Below are 26,172 nucleotides of genomic sequence, written 5' to 3'. Positions count from 1 at the left end.
TGGTAGCATAATCGCCTCACCAGAGGAGGAGGAAGAATTGTGTGTAGATGTAGTCTCCTGTTCTGTACCCACTTCCGTGTCATCCCCAACTTCCTGAGCCTCCGTGGGCTGTGAGATGCTGGGTTGGACCATAGTTCGCCTCTATGATACATGGGTGGCCTGGCGTGTGGACTCTGCTAAGTTGCCCAGGGTTCCCAATGTGCCCACTGCATGGGGAAGGCCATTGGCAGGTACATCCACAGCGGTGTGCACCATAGTTGAGCCATCTGGTTGTAATGGTATCTTGGCCCCATATGGCTCCAAGTTGGTTGGCGTTCTTTTGGTGAGGAATGGTCTGGTGAGAAAGTGCCTTGTTCCTGCACCTCATCGTCTTCACTAGACAAGTGCTGTTTCATGAGAGCTGCTGGGATCTCCTCCATAGCCCCTGGGGGAGCCTTGGTGTCGAATATTGGGGAGGTCGGTGCCGACAATATCATCAGGTCTCTCTGGTGCTGCAGAGACTGTGTCGGTGCTGATGTCGGAACCTTTGGTGCCACGGGGTCCATTCTCATCCATGCCAGCACTGGTACCAACCGATGCTGCATCTGTTTGGTTGGTGCCGACTTGGTTTTCTCCACAGGAGCTGCCTGTGCTGTTGGTGCCGGGGGCGAAGGCATGGTGCCTGAGGAGACACTTGGAGCAGAGTCCCTTATGGGTGAACTCGGTGCTGTGGAGGAGGCATGTCTTTTGTCTGTGCCTTCACTGTCTCCTTCGCTCAGGCCTCGGTAGTGCTGGAGGTACCCAGAGTGCCATAGGTGCTCACCTGAGCATATGTCGGCAATGGGGGTAGTGACCTGGCAGGAGACCACTGTTGTTTTTGTGCTGCTCTCTGAAGAGATGTCCAAGTCCTCTTCCTCTGCCTTTTAGAGGGTACATCTCCTTTTTCTGTTGGAGGAGTGCCCGGAGAGGCAGTTTGCGTGTCCTAATCAGGTTGGAGGGATTTCTCCATCAAAATCATTTTTAGCCTGAGATCCTGGGCATGGCAAGCTCTGGATTTCAAATTGCTGCAGTGGGTGCATTCTGCAGGTGGGGATATGCAGCTCACCCAGACATCATATGTACATCCAAAACAGGCATTGCTTTGCAACAGGAACTGCAATGCTTGAAGCTTGGGGAGCCAGGCATTTTAACGGTTAATCGTCCCCAGGATGGAGAGTAACTAAAGAAATTATTTTTTAAAAATAAAATTAACAGTAATGCTAACTATAACTAGCTATTTAAACTAGGGCTGTCAATTATTGCAGTTAACTCATGCAATTAACTCAGAAAAATTAATTGCTATTAATCGCAGTTTTAATCAACACCAATTGAATTTTCATATATATTGTATTCTGTGTTGTAATTGAAATCAGTGTGTATTTTTTATTACAAATATTTGCACTGTAAAAATGATAAACAAAATAAAGAGTATTTTTCAGTTCACCTCATACAAGTACTGTAGTGCAATCTTTTTGTCATGAAAGTGCAACTTACAAATGCAGATTATTATTGTTACATAACTGCACTCAAAAACAAAACTATGTAAAACTTCAGCGCCTACAAGCCCACTCAGTCCTACTCCTTGTTAAGCCAGTCAATCACTTGGACAAACAACTTTGTTTACATTTGCAGGAGATAATGTTGCCCACTTCTTGTTTACAATGTCACCAGAAAGTGAGACCAGGCATTTGGCATGAAACTTTTGTAGCTGGCACTGCAAGGTATTTAAGTGCCAGATATGCTAAACATCCATATGCCCCTTCATGCTTTAGCGCATCTGGCACAAATATCTTGCAACACTGGCTACAACAGTGCCATGAGAATGCCTGTTCTCACTTTCAGGTGACATTGTAAACAAGAAGCAGGCAGCATTATTGCCTGGAAATGTAAACAAACTTGTTTGTCTGAGAGATTGTTTGAACAAGAAGTAGGACCGAGTGGACTTGCAGGCTCTAAAATTTTACACACACTTCTACCCTGATATAACACTGTCCTCGGGAGCAAAAAAAAAAATAAATCTGTGTTATAGGTGAAACCGAGTTATATCGAACTTGCTTTGATCTGCCAGAGCACGCAGCCCAGCCTCCCCTACTCCCAAGAGCGCTGCTTTACTGCGTTATATCAGAATTCATGTTATATCAGGCTGCGTTATATCGGAGTAGAGGTGTAGTTTTATTTTTGAATGCAGGTTTTTTTTGTACATAATTCTACATTTGTAAGTTCAACTCACGATAAAGAGATTGCAGTACAGTAGTTGTATTAGGTGAAATACTATCTCTTGGGTTTTTTTACAGTGCAAATACTTGTAATCAAACAAATATAACGTGAGCATTTTACACTTTATATTCTGTGTTGTAATTGAAATCAATATATTTGAAAATGTAGAAAACTTCCAAAACTATTTAAATAAATGGTATTCTAGTATTAAACAGTGCGATTAATTGCGATTAAAGTGGAGCACCCACAGGGACAGCATTCAAAGAAGAAACAAATTCCCTCAAATTCTAGACATGTATGACACTAAATACAAGACTTTAAACTAGATGTTTCCACAAGACATACCCATGATTAAAACATCAGATATCCAGAGAGATGTTCCAGATCACTCCAGCTCGATAAAAATAAGCGTGTACAGTTTCAAGTGGCATTTCTGGGGAATTCTTCTGAAAACTAGTGTCATGGCACTACCATGACTGCTCTAAATACCACAGCCACGCAGAAAAATAGGACTGTTTCCTCAAACTTTAGAATAAAAAGTAATTGACCATCTCAGCAGAGAGCGGGCAAGACTTTTGTATGCTTTTACAGGTCGATGGGTAGAGATTTAAAATTTGGGTCTCTTAAAACAGATGACTTAGGTAGATCTAGGTAGAAAGTTTCCCACGTGACCACAAGCTTCTATTTTCCCCTAAAAATTCTGCATAGTTTTTATAGGCTTTGAGACATAGCATGTTGTTATTATTCTATGTATAGTTTTAATACATTGATTTACATTTTGGATCTTAAAATAACTAATGATTTTCTTTAGGACACCTATGCAAAGAAGTGGAATCTTTATTTTAAAAAGGAAGTACCAGGTGGAGCTGAATATTGTGCTCTCTCTCAACCTCTCAAGGCATGTTCAGGATCTGAGAGTAAACTTCCACTCTATATCGCTTTTCAGGGTAGAAGACTGGAACAAGGACTTCTGATAAGATCTGAATCCTTAAGAGTGACACCATCAACTTGAAATATAGTAATTATAAACAGCTTTAGGTACTACAATTACATCTGAGTTTTCCTATAAAAGTGTGGCCTTACAGTTCTCATGTCTTGTATTATGTATACAAAACAGAACGGGAATTGACTGATTGACCGTACAGCACAAACACTGTAAGAGTAAAGCCGGCTGAAGAAAGTTTGCTGTAGCCTCAATTTGTCAAGGGAATGTCTATTCTGCCTTCTCATATCAGGAAATCTATCACCCAGAGATTATGGGGTTGCATTAGTGCATTTGCTGAGTATGAAAAGTGATATTGTTGTTTAGAAATTTTCCTGTTTTCAGCATATGTTATGTATAGTCAGAAGACATGGAAACAAGTGTGCCGAGGAGGTAGGGGGATGGGGAGTGGCTGCAGCAACATGAATGTCTGAAAATTTTCAATCTCAGTTACAGTAATTTTGGGAGTTTTTATAATAGTAGGTGACGAAATTCTAAGTTAGTGATTCTTCAAATGTAAAAGGAAGAAAGTCCTTTGAATGCCTCCAGAAGTGTGGTAGCTAAATGAGAAAAAACACAGAACCTAGAAGTGGGTTCTGCATGCATCTATCCCTACACCTATGGGCACATGGGATCTAGTTAGGTTAATTGCACTGAATCTGAGAAGTTTCACATATGGATCTATGGAAGTAATGACATAACCATAGCTACCATGAGCTGTGTTGTTATACCACATTAACCTCATACACTTCAGCTTGTTGTGTGAGAAGTGAGATATGGTCCAAAGTATTTTAAAAGCAAGTGCAGTTTATCTTCAAGTTTAGTTGCCTTTTATTTGACATTTTTTGGCCTTTCTATATTAAATGCTATATGATTAGCTTAATATGTTCTGACATACTTCTTCCAGCTGCCTTTTCAAGTCCACTATTTCCTTGCGATATCGTTTCAGGAGGGCATCATCATCCAGGACTTCGTTGACTTTTGGAGTATTCCTCATTCTTTTGGCTGTATTGGCAAACTGGAAGAATGACCATACAAGACAGTGAAGTTTCCCATAAGAAGTTACAGAATAAGTAAATCAACCTTCATAGTTTTCTATCAGAGTGAAAAGTCATAACAGGATGACTAGAAGGCAAAAATGAATATTTACTATTTGAGTAGCAAGCGCCAAATTAGTTAAGGCTGCAATTCAACATTACACCCTATTATTTTCACTTGCTCGTAACTTGTTCTTTTTTGGGGCGGGGATGGATGTGTGGGAAGGAAGGAGCAGGGCTGAAAGCTTCCATTTCTGGTATCAGCCCAAAGATGAAACAAAGAGGTTATCCAGCCAAATTTGATTTTGGAGAGCATAAGAAATACAATAAACTCAACCCTACAGATAAGTAAAAATTGAGTAGGTCTATTAACTTCACTGAGACAACTCATTCAAGTAAGGGTGTAGGTTCAGACCTAAAGCACTTTTCCAATATAAAAAACAAAAACAAAAAACCCAAAACATTTTGCACATAGCTCAGAGTGCCTGACCTTAAGTTTGAACTTCACATATCATGAATCCTGAAGCAGCTGCTTGTTAAAGTCAGCTATCTTAGATTATCTTTTGTACAGTAATTCCCCACTTAACGTCCTGTCATTTAACATTCTTTTGATCTTAGGTCCCTGCTCAGTTACAGAACATGCTCCATTTAAAGTTGTGCAATGTTTCACTATAATGTTGTTTGGCTGCCTGCTTTGTCCACAGCTGGCAGCACCCCCCCCCCCCAACAGCTCCCCTATGCCCCCCCCCAGTGCCTCCTGCCCCCCAACAGACCCCGCCTTCCCCTTCCTCCCCCTGCCTCCTGCCCTTGGCAATCAGCTGGCTTGCAGCGTTCAGGTGGCAGGGGAGAGAGGGGGAACCTGCACACTGTGTCCCTGCCCTCTCCCCACCCTCTTGAACACTGCAAACCAGCTGATTGCTGCGGGCAGGAGGCAGAGAGGGACGGAGGAGGAGCGAGGACATGGCATGTGGAGTAAAGGGAGAAAGGGGGGGAAAGAAGAGGCGAGTTAAGGGTAGGGGCTTGGGGGACGGGGTGGAGTGGGCGGGCCGAGGGTTGAGTCCCCCACCCCTGGTGCTTGCAGAGTACGGGAAGCTGCCGCTGCTACTGTGCGACATGCTTCTCCTAGCCTACAGCACCTTCAGCCTCCTTGCCTGCTTCATTGTCTCCAGTGCCAGTGGGCTGTGCCTGTGTGGGGTAAGGCAGGGGCACCTCCCAGCTATAGTACTGTACTGTATGGCAAAAACAAACAAAAGAAAATCCCTGGAATCTAACCCCCCCACATTACAGTAATTCTTATGAGGAAATTGGATTCACTTAACATTGTTTCACTTAAAGTTGCATTTTTCAGGAACATAACTACAAAGTTAAATGAGGAGTTACTATACATGCACAGCAAGAAGTTTACATTTGATTTAGTTTTGGTTTTCCTATCTCACTACAGAACTATGTCGTTATTTTCTGCTGCTCTGTAGTTCTAACCTTCAAGTGTGCATTAATTTCAGAAAAAGTCAGATTGCATGAAAGGAAAAAAGACTAAATTTAACCCCCTCAAACTATAGTGGGCCTGACCCCTTGTTTGCTTGTGGCTTTACATCACATAACCTTTCTAGGAACGCGATCTGTCACCATATGATAGGTCTATACAAATGAGTGGGGGAGGAAATTACAGGCAACCTTAAATCAGGCATTTCCTAACTCTTGACTGTTTGGCTTTGCAATTTTGATAATGCTCGGGTAGCATAGTTTGTGTGCATAATGTGTAATTATACACACAAAGTTATAACTGCATGCCAGTAACAACGAAGTCTCTGAAAAGGGGAATTTATGAGAAAGTGGAGACTGTACAGATTATGCAGATGGAGGAAACAAGGAGAAATGAAAAATCTGCCTGTCAAAAGAAGCAAAGTCCATACAACATATGTCAGAAGGTGCCTGGGTAAGGGCTCAAAGTATCAAACAGTGCACTTCAATGGCTCTCAAGTCCACAGGAGGCCTCAAGAAAGATCAAGCAATCAATTTTATTAAAGTTGTGTTTCTGACCTAGTTAGCTAAACCATATTAATGCTTGGAACAAATAAAGGAACAGAATCATTTTACCTGAAGGGTGCTAAGAGTTTCATCAAATGAAACTGGCGTAATTGTGCAAATAATAACTGTCTTAGCATTTCCTCCCAAGGAGTTCTGGAGAATTCGTGTCAACTTGCTGTCTCTATAATTTATGAAACTGTTGTGGAGGGGAAGAGAAAACACCAAACAAACCATGAAGCCAAGATTAGTGTTCTTGTACTGGTGAATATAATATTAGTTGCAAAAGGTAACAGATTGACCGAGCAACATCTTGTATGAAATGTCAGTTCTCTTCAAGTTATACATGTCTGATGTAAGGAAATAAGGACAAATGAACATTAAGAATGCAAATGGATTTCAAGGCTTGCTAACTAGTCAACAGTGTAGAGAGTTACAACTACTCATTTCCAGAAGAGATACTACAAATTCTTACCCAGATGGGTCATCACAGAGTTTCTTGATTACTTGACCCAAGATGAACAGACTCCGGTTTATGTTACATCCTTCTTTGAGTCGAACACCTAGATATTACATAGAAACACTTTGCTTTTATTCACAGAAGTCCACTTTTATCCTACATAATAAGAGTAACTGTTTAGAGAAGGTTAAGCAGTCTTAGGTACCTAGAAATTGCCATAACAGATCAGACTAGTTCTCCATTTAGTTCAGTATTCTGTCTGACAGCAGCCAGTACTAGATGTTTTAGCGTGTGTGTGTGTGTGTGTGTGTGTGTGTGTGTGTGTGTGTGTGTGTGTGTGTGTAAAAACCACAACCCCCCCCTCCAACAAAACAACAAAAATACACACAACAAGCAGCCAACTAACCCACCAGACCCTACCCTACTTCCTGAGTGGACAATTAAGGAACGAGCTTCTCATAGGAGGAAACATTTATTTGTGACCCTAGTCAGTGGTTGGCTGATGCCCTTAAGGTTTGTATTCATGCTAAAATTTGAATCCTGCCTAATCAAACTGTGAATACTCTCATTATGCATAATCTCAGTGAGCTTTTGGTTGTAGTGATAAATCCCACAGGTTAGTTATATATTATGTAAAAACAAAAGTAGTATTACATTTTAAACTGGTTTGCCTTTTAATTTCTTTGAATCATCCCTTGTTCTTGAATTGTGAGAGAGGCACTACACTGTTTACCTTGTCTATACCATTCATTATTTTATAAACCTTTATCACCTCTTCACTCTAAACTAAACAATCCCAATCTATTTGCTCCTCTGAATCCTTCTATTTCTCTTACATTCAACTGGCCAGCTAGAAATGTATCCAATATTCCAGGGAAATGTGTACTATTATGTTAATTATAACACTGTAACAATTATAACAGTCTTTATACCATTCTTAAGCTTTATAAAGATTTTAGTTTAATCGCAATTTCATAGTGAGCAGAGTTTCACACTGAATTGTCTACAACACACTTGGCTTCTTTTTCCTGAATGGATCTATTTAAAATTTAGAAACCAGCACTTTGTAGACAGATAATTTCTTCTATGGTATAATACCTCTCAGTTGTTAGCATGTTAGCCAGCATCTAAATACTAGGGAGATGGGCACAAACGCAAACTCCATTACAGATTTAGTAGACTCAGGGGTCGTAAGTTATATGGGCCTGGGATGCCCAAGCCCCACCAAATTTAGGGCCCAGTTCCACCAATGTTCGGGGCTGGGTCTCTCCCCTGGTTGCACCTGCCGCCTCCATGCATCTCTCCCAGAGCATCCCCTGGCCCTGCCTGCCACCCCTGGGCAACAGGCGGCTGATCCCTGTAGCTCTGTGCTGCGCTCCCTCGCCAGCTGCTGCCGACTACAAGGAAGTGGTGCCAGGCAGGCTGAGGTGGCTGCTGCACCTGCAGAGTGATGAAGCACATGGCATACACCCCACAGCAGGTGACTCTGAGCGGGGGTGGGGGGTGTCACTTATCCGGCTAGACCTCATGAGCAGCAGCCTGGGATGGGCAGTTGGGGTGAGTGTCGTGCTGCTGCCAGCAGGGAGAGGGCTGGGGACTCCTCTCCTGCCCCAGCCCCAGGGCAGCCTGCCTGCTGCACCCCCCAACTCCTCATTCCTGGCCCCCTGCTGGCAGCCATAGGCGGGCTGGCCCCCCACTGGCCAAGCCCCGAGCCCACACCCGGCAGCCAAATTCCCTCCTAGAGCCTGCAGCCACTGTCCCAGAGCCTGCACCCCTCCTCCTGCATCCCCAGCCCAGAGCCTGCACTTAGCACCCAAACTCCCTTCCAGAGCCTGCACCCCAAATCCCCTCCTGCACCCAAACTCTCTCCCAGAGCCTTGGGCAGGTGTGTGGGTGGGTGGGGGGAGGTGGGAGAAGAGGACTTGGACCCATTCTGGGCACCACCAAAAATTATACAAACCTGCTGCCCCTGTACCTACCTTCTGATCCTGTTTGGCTAGCTCTTTCACTGCCTGCCAGATCTACCAAGTTCTGCAAATTAATTAAAGATTTCATGAGACACAGTTTGCAGATAAGTCAGTTTAAAATGCCCTCCAAGCTAAATCTATGCTAAGAATTTCAATCCAAGTTCAGTTAAGCCTTTGACATTTTTATAGTAATATACCAACTACACAGTGAGGGCAGTATTTTTCTAAGTTGCATGGCGAAAATGGCTTTAAAATACCAATATTGCGATCACTATTAGTAAACTTGCATTGCAACTTTTGAAGTATGTACTCTTCAATATGCATATAAATTCCCATTAAACACAAGATTGTCTCACAAGCAGTCGTCTCCTTCTCTTCACTCTGAATAACAGAAGTGCATAACAATCTGCCAGGTCCTCAGTTTCCATTAATACATAAGCATTACCTTCATCCTCCTCCTAATTCAGCCTACACCAACTGTTCATCTCCTCCCCATCCAATCTAAGAGGTCAATAGAAGAAGTCAAGTACCAAAATACCAATATTTTCTCATTATCCCTTATACCTGTATGTGGTGCAACTGGTAGGTAACAGGGATTATGAGCTTGCAGTATCATTTGATGGTGATTTGGTTGATGCCTAGCAACCAGCCATCACATTTATAGGCCTCCGCTTTCAGGAGAGAGCTCAAAAACTGAGGATATACTTGACCGAACTTCACCAAAGAATACAACCCAGCCACCAATAATCATCATCATGTATCAAAGGCTGCTGACAGACCCAGTGCTTTGAAAGAAAAGGCTATTATCTGAAGATAGCCCACTACTATCAGACTAGTCAAAGAAATAGTCAAAGAAGTTTGATACTGGAGAAATTAGAGATGACTAGTGACTAGCTCCCTGTTAACCAATTCACCAGAAAAGAGAGTAGGCCAAAATGTTAGTCAAGATGTTAGAGAGAATTTAAATAGGAATTGTGCACAGAATCTAGTTCTCACAGTCCCAAATACAGACCGATAGACCAAACATTCATTCCCTCCTTTGAATCCCTGCCATACTGCTAATATCAATCCATCAAACAAAGGGGAAAAGGGATCACAGCCAACAGCTGCTGAATCTGTCAGCAAGAAGGGCTGCAAGCCACCATTTTGTTCCTCTAGTCCTGAGGCCACCTGGCTCCTGAAAGCTGCTCTATCTTGCACCAACTGACAGAGGTTCTTCTGAAGAATTATGGCAACTGTACTGTTCAACCAGATTTCCCCTTTTTCCCCATGTCATACCCCTTTCTGTCCCAGCAGCCAGAAGGGGTTATGTAGGGGTTCTAAGCCCCTTAGGGGTTTTTCCCTCCCCCTAAGGAAGTCCCAAGTAGTGGATGCAAAGTAGTACCTTCGGGTACACTTTGCATCACAGTCTCTGCACAATATCTAGTAGATTTTTACATATATATTGTTATATAGTCTTAAAACAGTTCAATATTTCTCCTTCACACAAGTTTTTCCATTCAGAGCGTTTCATTCTCAATATGATGGGAGAAAATCTCTGATTTTAAGATTTCATTTTAGTGGTGTCCAATATTTTAGCTCTTTTTAAAATTGTAAGTTTCCACGTTAATGCCTACCTAGTACCGGACAACCTTTTTCAAACATAACTTACCAGATGAGATACCATTACAGCTCCATCACAGTTCGTGTTGGCAGGGTCATTTTCCCTACTTTCTATAATCTAAAAGAAGAAAGCCTCATAAGATTATTGCACATCTTTTCAGTTAACAACTAACAAAAAAAATTACCAGACACCTACCATTCTGAAAATGGTGTGAGAACGACTGCTGTGTTCATTCATTTTTGTTTCTCCATAGTGTCGTTTTTCTGTCAAAATAAAGTATTTGTTACAAAATCCCATATGCACCAGACAATATTAAGATTGTAAGCAAAACTAGTCTAACTGATAAACTAAAATAATAGCTTTTATGAGATTGTAGTTTTAACCATGTATTAAATTTAGGACAGTGTTCATGTGTTTTAAAATTGCATCAACAATGGAGAGGCTAATCATCCTACTTTCTCCTTTCCTGAGCCATTCCATGACTTGCTCTGGAGTAACAACCACCTCTTCGATCAGATCTTCCACGTAAATGTTTCTCTGCAAGAGAAACAGAATTAAAGACAAATTTCACCCAAGTCTAAAATAAATGAGAAATAGATGTGTGTACTGTACTCAGCACTGGATTCAGTTGAATTTATTAATGAAAGCCACACAGCAGCCTGAAGACAGACAAATTTGTCTTCCAAACACACAGGGAATAAAGTCAGAACACTGTCAGTGCAAATTTTTATGCCAATATATTTCAACTGTAACTTTAAGGAGACAATGTTAAACATTTGAGATCCAAAAATATGATGCATTTTAAAATGTATATGATTTGTCAGGGAAAGGTCCTCTGGATTTTAGATCTTCCAAGGGAATTTGTACTTTTGAAATTTTTTATTTCTCAAACCTCTAAAAGGCACTATTCGTGGAGGATCTACATTTTGTGCCCTACACAGATTAGCAGACCACCCCCATTCCACCAGCTTTGGTGAAGCAATTAATGTAACAAATGGTGTTCATTAAGAAGGAGAATGAGCAAAACTTTAGCATAGTGAAATTGAAGACAGCAACAGGATGTCTCCATTAATGCTACTACCGCTCACGTTGTATTGGTCACAAGTCTAATTTGACAGTTATGCGATGTATGTGTAAAAGTGGTAGAGAGTGTATCCCTTTTGAAAGTATTATGATGGTGAAGTGTGTTGAAGCAACTCTGAGGAAATGATGTAGGTTCTTTTTTGTGCTGAATGCACTTGCATTTTTGCAACCTTAACAATAAATTAAGGTGTGAAGTTAGTCAGATTTTGTAGAAATGTTTTAGACACTCACAGCCCCCCTTCCCCTCAAAAAAGCTCCCACACTGCTCAAGATTATATGTTTTGTTTAAGAGAATAAATAAATTCCGATGCTTAGGAAAAGAGAAAACAACAAGACTGATTACAGTTTTGCAGTAGTTCTAGGCACAACATGAAGCTTTCTTACTTCTAACTTGCCCTCTACAAAAGGGATTTTGTATATTCATTCTCATGGGATGTGCCAGCAAGTGCAGCTCAGACGGTGGAACCTTCTTCTAGCAGGGCCAGTTACCGCATTCACATACTTATCCCACTTTTCCCTCAGCCTTCCAAGGGCAAATATCAAAGGGGGCACGGCCCTATATGCCATCTCAGTTCCTTCCACCACCTCTTCAAAATCATGAGCTCAAAAGAACCCGAGGAAAAGGAGAAGGTGGGTGAGGCATGTGAATAGGCAGATTCCATCTTGGACTCTGGCATAAGTAACTTTAATTTCTTCTTTCAGAGTCCTCTGCATAATGCCCACTCATGGGTCAGATTGGCAAGCAATACCTCATCAGCTAAGGGTAAAACTCAGGGTCCTACTTGAATAAAGGTTGAAGTGATGCCCTATCGGCATTTGTTCTGGGCCCAAGATTCTAAAGCATTGTGTTTTGTAAGTATATATACAGAGCTCAAAGTGGCAGTCCAACTGGTTGCTGTGAATGGGACATGTTTAAAGCATGCAATGGAGATAGGCATTGCTATAGCAGAATATGATTTAAATCACAGCAAGGACCAAAATGACATCTAGTTTATAACTTTCTTCTATATATTGTCTGCCTATCACTTCACAATCATTACCTTAGGTGGATTAAACAATCATAAAGGTGATCCTAAAAAAGAAGATGGGAGACCTGTGAAATTCCTTAGCCCTGTTTAGATAGTACACTAGGGTCTTTTTAGGGCTTCTCTGCAGGGAGCCTTAGTGTGCGGCCAGCAGGTGCGTGAATCTACAACACTTTAGCCTGCTGCATACTAACTAGCCCTAAAGTCTGCTCTGTACACTACAGGTTCTATAGTGTGCCTTGACATACTGCTGTTACATAGGACTTTTAGTGTACGGGAGCAGGGTCTTCATGGCCAGCTAGTGTGCAGCAGGCTAGAGTGCTGTCGATTTAGATATGAACTCGCCATATACAATCTCTGTGTAAGCAAACTCAGTGTTGAGAGCATGTAATTTTCATTCACCCTTACTAATGCGTGGTTGTGGGAAGATAATGGGCAAATTTATAGTTTGGTTAACGTGGGAAAAAAACAAAAAACTACTACTACTTTGGGTAAGACTCTAGGGTTAGGGTGAAAAACTCCACTTTTTGTAGTTGTGAAATACATTGAATGCAAATCTGCCATTAGGGCATGTGACTCACTCACTCCTCTGGTTGATGTTAAGGCAATTAAAACTGCTTTTTTAATTAGGGTTGTCAAGCAACTAAGACAACAAATCGCCATAAATCACGCTGTTGAGCAATAATAGAATACCATTTATTTAAATATTTGTGGATGTTTTCTACATTTTCAAATATATTGAGTTAAATTACAACACAGACTATAGTATACAGTGCTCACTACATATTTATTTTTTATTACAAATATTTGCACTGTAAAAAACAAAAGAAATAGTATTTCAATTTACCTAATACAAGTACTGTAGCACAATCTCTTTCTCAGGAAAATTAAACTTAGTTGCAGAATTACATACAAAAAAATAACTGCACTCAAAAAAACCCAAAAACTTTAAAGCCTACAAGTCCTATTTCTTGCTCAGCCAGCTAAGTTTGTTTACATTTGCAGGAGATAATGCTGCCTGCTTGTTTACAATGTCACCTGAAAATGAGAACCGGCTTTCACATGGCACTGTTGTAGCCAGATGTGCTAAAAATTCATATATCCCTTCGTGCTTTGACCATCATTCCAGAGGACATGCGTCCATGCTGATGATGGGTTCTACTCGATAACAACCCAAAGCAGTATGGACCGACACAGTTGTTATCATCATCATGAGGCAGATGTCACCAGCAGAAGGTTGATTTTCTTTTTTGGTGGTTCGGGTTCTGTAGCTTCCACATTGGAGTTGCTCTTTTAAGATTTCTGAAAGCATGTTTCATATTTCAGCCCTCTCAGATTTTGGAAGGCACTTTCGATTCTTAAACCTTGGGTCGTGTGCTGTTGCTATCTTTAGAAATCTCACATTGGTATCTTTAGCATATCTGGCACATAAATACCTTACAATGCCGGCCACAAAAGTGCCATGTGAACGCCTGTTCTCACTACCATGTGACATTGTAAATAAGAAATGGGCAGCATTCTCTCCCGTGAGATAACTTATTTGTCTTAGCGGGTGGCTGAACAATAAGTAGGATTGAGTGGACTTGTATGCTCTAAAGTTTTACACTGTTTTGTTTTTGAATGCAGTTATGTAACAAAAAAAAAATTGTGTTTGTAAGTTATACTTTCACAATAAAGAGATTGCACTGCAGTACTTATGAGACGAAGTGAAAAATACTTTGTGTATCATTTTTAAAGTGCAAATATTTGTAATAAAAAATATAAAGTGAGCACTGTACACTTTGTATTCTGTGTTGTAAGTTAATGTATTTGAAAATGTAGAAAAAACATCCCAAAATATTTACATTTCAATTGTTATTCTATTATTAACAGTGTGATTAAACTGCAGTTAATTGACAGCCCTAATTTTAATAGATAAATGGAATAGTAAACAGTCAGCCATACATTCAAATGGAGGCTTCATGAGCGAAATTGGAACTGAATTCCACCTATTATCTAGTATTGTTGAACCTGATGGTGCATAAGGAGGTCTCTGTACAAAAATGAGAGAGTCCATCCAAGCTCTTCTACTTCTTGGGAGTAGAGAAGGGTAATTTGCAGCAGCTTTTCTCTTTAGCTAGAGAGAATCATTGTTCCTGTACGTGACCTGACTGCAAATCTGCACAGTGAACTTCCACTATCACAGTAATGACGCTGGGAAAAAAACAAAAACAAAACAAAACAAACAAATCCCACACAACTGTAGCCACACCCAGCCTCTGTCATAAACAGATAACTAAGGGTTGATGTCTCTTTCACCTATAAAGGGTTAACAAACAGCAACCTGCAAACACCTGACCAGAGGACCAATCAGGAGACAAGATACTTTCAAATCTCGTGGAGGGAAGCCTTTGTTTGTGGGTTTTGGGTTTGGCTTTGGCTTTGTTCTCTCTGGGTCCTGGATGGGGCCAGAGGTGCAACCAGGTTTCTGCCAATCTATTCAGAATTGTAAGTAAGAAAAGGCGGTCATAATCTTTTAATTTGTTTTTTTTTTCTATTTGCATATGTGTACTTGCTGGAAGTAGCTTAAATTGTGCTTCTGCTGGAGAAAGTTTCTTTCTATGGTTTATAAGTTGAAGACCCTGTAAATGTTTACCATCTAAATTGCAGAGATAAACCTTTTACTTTTTTCTTTCTTTCTTTCTTTTTTTATTAAAAGCTTTGCTTTAAGACCTGTTTGAGTTTTCTCCTAGTTAAGGCTCAAAGGACTTGAGTCTGTGTACTCTCCAGGGAACTGGTGGGAGAAAGGAAAGGGAGGAGGGAAAAAAAGCCTGCTCTCCGCGTTTATCTGTGTATCTCTCTCTGGGGAAGAAGGGAGGGGAAGTGGTGATTCAAGGATTTGAATTATGGTGATCTCCTAGGGTACCCAGGGCGGGAAAGATCTGGGAGGAGGTAAAGAGGGGGAAGGGAATGGTTTATTTCCCTTTGTTGTGAGACTCAAGGAATCTGGGTCTTGGGGGTTCCCAAGGAAGGGTTTGGGGACACCAGAGTCTATCAGGCACTCTACTTAAGTCCGGATTGGTGGCAGCCTATCAGATCTAAGCTGGTAATTAAACTTAGGGGAATTCATGCTAGTACCCATATTTTGGACGCTAAGGTCCAGATTTGGGAATTATACTATGACAGCCTCCCCCCCCCACCCCCACTCACAACCAGCTGCACCTGGACCCTCACCTCATCAACCCCTACTCCCCCTAGCACCCAACCCCCGCTCCACTGAGTCCTCCTCCAGTCCCCCGCCTCCCTAGAGACCCAACCACTTTCACCTGAATCCCCTGCAGAGTCCCATTGCTGCCCACACCCAGATTGACCCACATAGAAACCTCTCATCCCACAGCTGGATCCCCAACCCACATTAAGCCCCTCTACACTTGGATCCTGCCAGGCTGAGCCTGCTCACCCACTTCTGGTGCAGAGGGACAGGGCCTTGGGGTGTTTCTGGGGCAGGCACAGCCCTCACACTGTGTCAGGGTCAGGTGAATCCTCACTGCTGAGTCTCTGTACCAGGGGAGTGGGGGCATCAGGGTGCTCTCTCACCTCAATGAAGCCAGTGGCCTGTGCTCCCCATTGCCATGCTGGAGCCACATTTAATTTACTGACAAATAAAATTTGCAGAATTTTAAAATATTGTGCGCAGAATTTAATTTTTTGGTGCAGAACTCCCTCAGGAGTATTTAAAACCAGGTCTCTTCACCTTTGGATTGGCCATTAAACTGGAAGCCAGAATGAAGACTAACTTCTCAAGTATCTCTTAAAAAGGCACTAACATTATTTAGAGGGTTCCAGATCCAGAGAGGTTCACATGTATCTGCTGCTGTTGGAAGGAACTGAGGCAGCAGATGATGTCACACCTCCCTTAAACACTCACCCATAAAATGTCCAGGAAGGCTCAGGGGTGGAGTATAAGTGGCCTATGAGCACTCTAACAGGCATTGTTAGATGGTTCCACCATTAGAGTTGCACTGGCCAGTGCAACTCAAATGAGAATATCCACAGGAACCTCAAAGAACCATTCCTATGGCACCAAATCCAGCCCTGCAGCATCCTTCTAGTCTAATCTATTTTAGTCAAGATTACATGACTACACAATCCGGCAAACATTGAGCCATGGACTCCATTTAGATCAGCATCTCATGATTTGAATCCATGCCCACAGAGGTGGTTTGTTGCATCAATTTGTAAACAAGTTCAATAGTCAGACCAAATAAAGTATCTTATGTTACCCTGATTTACTTACATTAACATCCTCTCGAATTCCTAGAGGTTTGTTTTTCCTGCTGTCACAGAGTAAGTCTGTTATGGTTTCATTGTATATTTCCATATAGGAAACTCTCAACAGAAACTCCCTACCTGGAATCTAAAGATTAAAGACAAGCATCATCAGATTAGAAGTTGGAGGGGAAGGGGGGGGGAAAATGTGCTTTAATGAAAGGATGCTCAGCTTTTTTCATCATCTTGGACTATATCTTTACATAGCTTGTTTCACTGACTTTTCCTATCCTCTTTGCAAATGCACACCATCTCCCTTTTGGTACACAGTCCCATAATTACTTGCAAGGAAAAGTAGTTAGAGACATTTGTGTAGTTTTACCTATCTTTAACGCAATGGGTATTTCATCCCTTTTTGGAAAAAAAAAAAAAAAAAAAAAAAAAAAAAAAGAACTGGTACTCTATTTTTGCCCTTCATTATCTGTAAGATGGGAATAATGATACTAACCTTCTTTGTAAAGTGCTTTGAGAGCTGCTGATGAAAACCCCAATTTAAGAGCTGGATATTAGTTCTCCCCTCTGCATGTTTCCCTGCTGCTAGACTACCTTCTCCTGCTCTTTCTTCTAAACCTAAACCCCTGTTGAGTGGCTCTCTTCTCCACATCTACTTCCCTGTTATTTGATTGCCTTCTCTCCAGCCATCTGGTCCTCTTCTTCCTCTGTTTGACTGAATGTACTTTCCAGCAGCCATCTTCCCTTTTCCCTGCTCCTGCCCCGCTATTCATCTCCAGCTGATGGCTAACAGCTTTAATCCCACTGGTGCCTCTGGTACCCATGACCAGTTTTATCTTTTCCAGGCCCTAAGGCTCTTTGCAATGAAAGAGGAAGTAGCATCCTGTGCCATGTAACCTACTAGCTCTTCAGATCATAAGCAAGCATTGTGTTTTGGAAACTACTTTTTTAGTTTATATCTTCCTCTGACTTCTCATAAAATGGGTGCTCTTCTGCTGTCAAACTCATAGACTAAACCATAATTTATTAATGCCCTCTCCCACAATCCATAAATGGCACTGGGAATATCTTGCATTACACTGAGGCCCAATCCATACAGCTTGTTGTGCTAGGCCCCACTGACTTCAGTGGGGCTTCATGCAGGTGCAGTTGTCAGCCTGCAGGCTATAGGTCTGGATGCACATGCCTATGAAGCAAACAGTATTGCTTCTTGAGTACAAGGGGGGCTGCCAGTGTTGCACATCTGAGTTGGCGATAACCATGACCATCCCCCATTAGCTTCTGAGGGCATGAAACACACATGGCACTTTTAAGCGGTGTGTTAAGTTTTTTTTCTTGGCATGCTTTTCCAATGCACACCCATCCTAAGGTATTGTAATTGCTGCTGCACTGCACAGAAAGTATGCCTCCAGCTTTCACTATTTAGTCATTGCATCTCCTCACAAACCCTCTCCCCAGAACACTTGTGGCTGTGTTCTGCAAGCCAGACCAGATACTTGAAGGCCAGAAGGGACCATTAAACTATGAGTCTCTGAACCTCTTATGCAAAGCTCTGTAGTTTGTGATTACGCTAAGTATTTCTTCCACTGTTTTTCATCTTTTAGAAAAAAAATTTCGAGAGGTGAGTTTAGAGTGTACTAATCCAATGCATATGAGACCCAGTCTTCATAACAACCAGATACTGAACTTGATATTTTATTTAAAGTTTTAATCAAGGTTCAATGGGAAATAGATATTGAAATAGAGAGTTGGCTTGGGGATCTGCATGGATCACATCCCTGCTACTAGTGACAGGGGACAGCTTTCCCAAATTTCACGCAAGGATATGTATCACAGCAAAGCACTGCAACACGACATCACATGTAACTTGTTTCCATCTGAAGTCCCCTGTTATCAAGTCCCCTTCCTAATATTTTTGTATAGAATCCAAGTGACCATAATTTAGCTGTAATACTTACTTCACAAATAATTTTGAAGACATCTTGAACTGCTTTAGGTATAATACCCGTAGACTTGTCACTCCCCATCATTGTATATGTTTTTCCTGAGGCAGTCTGCCCATAGGCAAAAATAGTGCCTAGAAAGAGGAACAAATGTTAACTGACCACTACCCAAAACTTTCTACAAATAAGGTAAGCGTAAAAACAATATGAAACTTACCATTATATCCTTGGACAGCAGACTTTATAATTGGAACAGCTACACCTTCATACACTTGTTGGGTGCTGTCATTCGAATGAAAGACGCAATCTTAAAAAGAAATTTTTTTTTAAAAAGTTGCACAATGAGTTGAGAAAAAATGAACTTCTCTTGTACTCAGTTTTGGCAGCTTTTCATCCAATAGGACTGAGACCTTGATGCCCCAAAACCAACTCTTTTGCAGGATGATGCCAAAATATTTTATGCAAGATTAACTGATTGCCTAAAACCAACTGACGCAAAAACAGAATATAACAATGTAATAGGTAAAGTGCAGGAAACTTGGATATAGAGCTGAAAAGATGCTAGAAACAGTTAAATAGCATAACCATAATTAGTAGGTTATCTACTGTGATCTGAAGCAAGGAAGGAAGGGAAGTCATTTAAGTCAGATTTGAAGATCTGATCCAGCTCTTGGTTATGCCCGACTTCCTTGGACAAATCTTAGGGCACAGTCACACCACCTCCCTGAATGACATTAGCTAAGCTGACAGAAGCATTATTGTCAGTATAGTTGCATGAAGAGGAACAACAGCTATGTCAGCTCTAAAGGGTGGGATTTCCCCCCACGCACACACTGCTAGCAGACACAGATATGTTGTCAAGACTCTATAGCATAGACTAGGCATTACTCTAGCCCAGTGGTTCCCAAACTGAGGTTCGTGAACTCCTGAGAGTTCACGAAATGTTACAGGAGGTTCCCGGGAAAAAAATTCCTCATGGAGGACAGAGTTGTCCCTAGGGATCCTGAGCAGCACGGGGCCTGCAGCCTGGAACCCCTGGACTTCCAAGAGCTAAGCAGATCAAAGCAAGCATATCTATCACACTGATATTTAAACTTCAAGACTCCTTATAAGAAATGGAAAGGGAGGTGGATATTTTTTTGCTGTTCTTAAAATTAAATAGGCAGCTAGTATTGTTTTTAAAAATTATTACGAAGAACAAGTTTAAGCTTTGTTGTAAAGTGCGTTGTTTGCCTGGACTGCTCAAGCGCCGAATGCTTGTGTAGGAGGAACTCTTTGGATTGGCTTCTTAAATACCTTCATGCTGTTTCACATCTGATACTCCTTGATGAAACATAGGAGCCTTGTCTCATAACAGGCTTATTCAAAGTGATACAAACTACAAAAGGTGAGATCGTGGAAGAGTGTTGCCGTTTTCATAATGTAATACATAAGAACATAAGAATGGCCATACTGGGTCAGACCAAAGGTCCATCCAACCCAGTATGCTGTCTACTGACAGTGGCCAGGGCCAGGTACCCCAGAGGGAGTAAACCTAACAGGTAGCGATCAGTGATCTCTCTCCTGCCATCCATCTCCACCCTCTGACAGAGGCTAGGGACATCATTCCTTACCCATCCTGGCTAATAGCCATTAATGGACTTAGCCTCCATGAATTTACCCAGTTCTCTTTTAAATGCTGTTATAGTCTTAGCCTTCACAACTTCCTTAGGCAAAGAGTTCACACAGCACACAGTCAACTTGTGGAAGAACTTTCATGTATTCGTTTTAAACTTTCTGTCTATTAATTTCATTTGGTGGCCCCTACTTCTTATATTATGGGAACAAGTAACTAACTTTTCCTTATTCACTTTCTCCACACTTTCTCATGATTTTATATACCTCAATCATATTCCACCTCCAGCCCCAGTTTCCTTTTTTCCAAGCTGAAAAGTCCTAGCCTCTTTAATCTCTCCTCATATGGGACCTGTTCCAAGCACCTAATCATTTTAGTTGCCCTTTTCTGAACCTTTTCTAATGCCGGTATATCTTTTTTTGAGATGAAAGGACCACATCTGTACACAGTACAGACACGTTTGTTGACCCCTTCAAAGAACTCTAATAGATTAGTAAGACACGATTTCCCTTTACAGAAACCATGTTGACTTTTGCCCAACAATTTATATTTTTCTATGTGTCTGACAATTGTATTCTTTACTATTGTTTCAACTAATTTGCCAGGTACAGACGTTAGACTTACCAGTCTGTAATTACCAGGATCACCTCTAGAGCCCTTTTTAAATATTGGCATTACATTAGCTATCTTCCGGTCACTGGGCACAGAAGCTGATTTAAAGGACATATTTTATAGTTCCGCAATTTCACATTTGAGCTCTTTAAGAACTCTTGGATGAATGCCATCTGGTCCCAGTGACTTATTACAATTAAGTTTATCAATTAATTCCAAAACCTCCTCTAGTGACACTTCAATCTGTGACAATTCCTCAGATTTGTTACCTACAAAAGCCAGCTCAGGTTTGGGAATCTCCCCAACATCCTCAGCCATGAAGACTGAAGCAAAGAATTCATTTAGTTTCTCTGCAATGACTATCGTCTTTAAGTGCTCCTTTTCTATCTCGATCGTCCAAGGACTCCACTGGTTGTTTAGCAGGCTTCCTGCTTCTGATGTACTTAAAAAACATTTTTTGTTATTACCTTTGGAGTTTTTGGCTAGCTGTTATTTAAACTCCTTTTTGGCTTTTCTTATTGCATTTTTACACTTAATTTGGCAGTGTTCATGTGCCTTTCTATTTACCTCACTAGGATTTGACTTCCACTTTTTAAAAGATGCCTTTTTATCTCTCACTGCTTCTTTTACATGGTTGTTAAGCCACGGTGGCTCTTTTTTAGTTCTTTTACTGTGTTTTTTAATTTGGGGTATATATTTAAGTTGAGCCTCTATTATGGTGTCTTTGAAAAGTGTCCATGCAGCTTGCAAAGATTTCACTCTAGTCACTGTATCTTTTAATTTCTATTTAACTAACCTCATTTTTGCAAAGTTCCCCTTTCTGAAATTAAATGCCACAGTATTGTGCTGTTAAGGTGTTCTTCCCACCACAGGAATGTTAAATGACTATTTCCAAGCAGTCCTGTTATAGTCACCTCTTGGACCAGATCCTGCGCTCCACTCAGGACTGAATCGAGAGTTGCCTCTCCCCTTGTGGATTCCTGTACCAGCTGCTCCAATAAGCAGTCATTTAAGGTATCAAGAAATTTTGTGTCTGCGTTTCATTTGATTCTAATAAAAATACTGTAATGATAAAATAATAATAAATAGTGTGTAATAAGCATGTCATAAAAACAAATTTTATATTTCCAAGATCACTGCTTTTATAATTTATACTCCAGTAAAGGAGAAAATCCCTGGAAATGTTCATTTTTAGGAGGAAGTTCACAAGACTTGACATTTTAGTGAAAGGGGTTCACAGATTGTTAAAGTTTGGGAACCACTGCTCTAGCCCATGCCACAGTTCTCCATCTCTAACATGGCAATTATACTTCCCAACACAGGGGTTTTATTATTCTCATAGAACAGAGCACCGTAAAAAAAAAAAAAATTCACGTCACAACGAACACCACAACATAACACAACACATGAGTCACTGGCCAGCAATCTTCCTCTACAGTTTGCGATCTTCAAGCAACCTTGAGAAGCATGCTACACTGCACATCCTGTTCAGTCAGTCACAGGGGTGATGAGGATAAAATTAAATTAATGATTGTCAGTAGATCAGATACAACAGTAACGAGGGCCATATAAGCACCTAAATAGATAGATGTTCCTTAATTACCATAATTAAAAGCTCTTGTACCATCCACTTGTAAAATTGTACAATTTTCACTTTTCCAATGAAGTTGTACTTTATCTCCAGATGCTTCATTTTCTCTAAAAAGGAACAAGAGATATTTTATTAATCTAATTAGAGATCAGAACAGAAATAATGTTAAAATGTGTGTACAAAATGAAGTACTTTTAAAGAAGAAATTCCCTTAGTGCTAGGTAAGTAATATTCAGCTTAACTGAACAGATTTTCATCAATAGAAGATTAGAAGCATAAATCATTGCCACCTACAACATCCACTCAAGAACACATAAGTTCCACATTTGACTCATTGTGCATCTATGAACCTGTTTTCCAGCATACAAGCTTATAACATGAATAAGTTGCTGCAATTCAGACTCTTCTCTCAATAAATGAAACAAAAGACCAACCTCAGAGGTGAAGCAAAGTGAAGTTTATCCAATATTTACTAGCCCATAAATCAGTCCACTAGCCAAAAATTGTTCTAACCATTTAAGGAATAAGACAGCCGTGCTCTGTAATTCCCCACGTCAACTTTCTATTTCATACCTTTGTTAGAAGTTTTATTATGCCTGTCATACTTTGGGACTCATCTTCTCTTCTTTATTCTACTTTGCCCTCTTTTCATCTCTTTTCTTCCTGCTTTGTGGAAAGTGTCTGCTTCCTCATTTTCTCCTCTCCCTACAGACCCTGACAACTTTTTCCAGCTTTATGGCACATTGCTTTCTTTGCCGCTTTACCTAGGATTTGTCTTTCCCACTTCTTCTCCAAGCATCATATCAGGTCTCCAAATCCTGCCATATCTAGTCAATTTCTTCCCCCAACGCATAAGAGGCACCAGATCTATTCACACCTCCTTTTTACAGAAGGCTTGAAGAGTATACCAGACACTCAGTCAGCTAAACTAAAATGAGGCCTCCCCGTTATCGGGGGCAATGCCCAGGTGAGGCGCCAAACCTAGCAAAGGTCTGGCTCCTAGTAGCTCAACTGGCAAGTCTTTACTCCTTCCAGTTACAAAAGCTGCTCTTCAAAATGTGAGCCAGAGAGGTCAGCAAAGCGGCAGCGGCCTGAATCTGCCGAGAGCCCCGAACCACAGACCCCGCCCCAGCTGTAACTACCCCCCTGCGTTTACGGGCGCTTTTCTTCAGTGCCACAGCGCTAACACCGGCTCTGCCATGGCACTGAGCTCCTGACCCGGGCGCACAACGCCCCTGCCCTGCCCTGCCCTGCCCGGGGCGTACACGGCCCGCCGGGGGGGCCCGACCCTCACCGGCTCCCTGGGCCTGCTGAGCGCAGCTCCCCCACCCTGCGGGCAAGCGGAGGCTGGGGCAGGGCGGGCCCCGCCGGGGGCAGTTCTGGGCAGGGCAGGACACCCCTTCCCGGGGATCGAAGAGCCCCCAGAGGGCCGAGCGCCGGGCGGCTGCAGAGCGGGGCAAGGCGGGGTCCCGGGGCAGGACCGAGCCCGGGGGGACGGGGAGAGGGCTCTGGTGCCCCGCAGTCACCTGGCGATGAGCGGCTGCATCCGCACGCAGACCGTCACGGCTCCCTCCTCCGCCATCGCCCCGCTGTGCGTCACGCCGTGGAGAGCTGCTGGGACAAACCGCTGCCCCCTCGGCTCCCCAACCCAGACCACGTCCACCGGCCACCTCCTGCGTCTGCAACGGCCGCCAGAGTTTGAATTCCTCTCGGGCTAGTTTCCTATTGGTCCTTCCCGGACAGACACTTCCGGAATCCGGACTGTACCACCGTCAAGTGCGCTCACAGGGAGGCGGCTGGTACGAGCCCCGTTTAGACAGTCCCTTTGTGGGGTTTAAAGGGCAGGAATGTTCCATGGGGCTCAAACAGCGATGTTCTTACAGCCCAGGAAACGGGACTAGCTCGAGAAACTCCAGCTTCTCGGCGTGCAAAGCCGCATCCTTTCTCCCCGCCCCTCTCATAGCCGGGACTTACTGCACGCTGGGAATTGGACTGGGTGACACTGCATAGGGTGCTGCTCGCTGCGGGTGTTGTATGGCATGTCACGGTTAGGTCAAGTTGGTGAAATAATAGCTTTGCCTAGACTTTGTTGTCTCATGGACACCACACACCTGCAGCACCTCCATCTGCACAGGTTAGCCTGAGAAGTTATGGGAGATCTGCCCCACATCATTTCTAGGGCCCTACCAACTTCATGGCCATGAAAAATGCGCTACAGACTGTGAAATCTGGTCTCCCCCTGTGAATTTTGGTCTTTTGTATGCTTTTACCCTATACTATACAGATTTAATGGGGGAGACTAGTGTTCCTCAAATTGGGGGTCCCCAGCCAAAAGCGAGTTGGGGGGGGAGACTCCACAAGGTTATTTTATGGCGGTTGTGGTATGGCCACTGCTGCGCTGCCTTCAGACCTGGGTGGCTGGAAAGCGGTGGCTGTTGGCCAGGCACCCAGCTCTGAAGGCAGCACCTTGCCAGCAGCAGCACAGAAGTAAGGGTAGCAATACCATACCATGCCATGCTTACTCTGTGCTGGTGTTGGCAGTGACTCTGCCTTCAGAGTTGGGGTCCTGGTTAGCAGCCACTGCTCTCCAGCTGCCCAGCTCTGAAGGCAGCCTGCTGCCAGCAGCAGCACAGAAGTAAGGGTAGCAGTACTGTAACCCACCCTACAATAACCTGAACCCCTCCCCCCCTTGCAAATTCCTTTTTGGGTAAGGACCTCTACAATGACAACACCATGAAATTTCAGATTTAAATAGCTGAAATCATTTACTATTTTAAAAACCCTATGGCCATAAAATTGACCAAAATGGACCGCAAATTTGGTAGGGCCTAATCATTTATGTTGATGTGAGTTTTGCCATTGATTGCACTAGGAGCAGAATTGAGCCCTAAATTCTTTTGCAATAATTTTGTGATATACAGTAAGCCTTTAGTAATTAACTGTCTAGTTATTATGATGTTACAGATTTAATATTTGATCTTGAAAGCCATTCAGGTCAATAGAGCTCAGATATTTTTACCACCTCCAGTATTAGATGATACCGGTATACAAACACCAGAATACCTTTGCTGCTACTGGTTTACAGGTCCTAATACAGGACAGGCCTCTAAGTGTATCCTTTCAATGGCATTTGTATAATACAGATGTAGATGATCTGGTAGTAAATCACTGGTCCTAATTTTTCTAATGTAAATGCAGCCCTAAAACTGCTTTTTTTGAATGTAGTCACTTTTGAAAATTCAGGTTGACAGTGTTCCCTTTAACAGAGGAATAAGATGCAAGAAAATGCCAGTACATCTCACACAACAGAGATTTTTCAGAATATTGTCCTTAATGAGAATGTGGCGTGAAAAAACAGAAAACATGATAAATTAGCAAAACTGTCTCTGAATAGTGTTCTCCGGAGTTTGACATGAGACCCTAATCAGCTTCTATGATCCATTTTTCATAAAGAAACATGTTAATAAAAATGGGACGTATGCAATTGATTAGAGATTTTCTGAAACTCTTGTAAGTATATGCATAGATCAAGATAAACAGCTATCACAAATGTGGCTCAAGCACTGGGTTGCTGAACACACCATCAGTGAGTGCTCAGCCCCTTGAAATATTTGGCTCCGAGAGTCCAATCCTGCCCTGCACTGAAGTCAGTGACAAAATTCCCATGGCACCCACCAACTGAAAAGAACAACAAAGAGTTCTTTCTCTCAGCTGCTGACTCTCAACAGCCCATC

At 42.2% G+C, this 26,172-nt stretch overlaps 1 protein-coding gene across 1 annotated transcript in view; it reads right to left on the bottom strand.

Moving 5' to 3' along the window:
- CENPE (centromere protein E) overlaps positions 1 to 24,132 on the bottom strand; it is an 83,808-nt gene extending 59,676 nt beyond the window's left edge. The window contains exons 1-12 of the mRNA XM_050944554.1: positions 23,965 to 24,132; positions 22,451 to 22,545; positions 18,838 to 18,927; positions 18,636 to 18,754; positions 16,694 to 16,813; positions 10,765 to 10,846; positions 10,505 to 10,572; positions 10,358 to 10,426; positions 8,719 to 8,770; positions 6,755 to 6,842; positions 6,352 to 6,478; positions 4,116 to 4,235 (exon numbers count right to left, since the gene is read on the bottom strand). Of these exons, the coding sequence (XP_050800511.1) occupies positions 4,116 to 4,235; positions 6,352 to 6,478; positions 6,755 to 6,842; positions 8,719 to 8,770; positions 10,358 to 10,426; positions 10,505 to 10,572; positions 10,765 to 10,846; positions 16,694 to 16,813; positions 18,636 to 18,754; positions 18,838 to 18,927; positions 22,451 to 22,545; positions 23,965 to 24,020 (1,086 nt within the window). The 5' untranslated portion in view covers positions 24,021 to 24,132. The remainder of the gene's footprint in view (positions 1 to 4,115; positions 4,236 to 6,351; positions 6,479 to 6,754; positions 6,843 to 8,718; positions 8,771 to 10,357; positions 10,427 to 10,504; positions 10,573 to 10,764; positions 10,847 to 16,693; positions 16,814 to 18,635; positions 18,755 to 18,837; positions 18,928 to 22,450; positions 22,546 to 23,964) is intronic.
- Between the last annotated feature and the right edge of the window lie 2,040 nt (positions 24,133 to 26,172).

Source organism: Gopherus flavomarginatus, chromosome 3 (assembly GCF_025201925.1).
Source record: "Gopherus flavomarginatus isolate rGopFla2 chromosome 3, rGopFla2.mat.asm, whole genome shotgun sequence".
NCBI classification, from domain to species: domain Eukaryota; kingdom Metazoa; phylum Chordata; order Testudines; family Testudinidae; genus Gopherus; species Gopherus flavomarginatus.
Note: the sequence above shows the minus strand (reverse complement) of the source record. Positions and strands in the feature narration are given on the sequence as shown.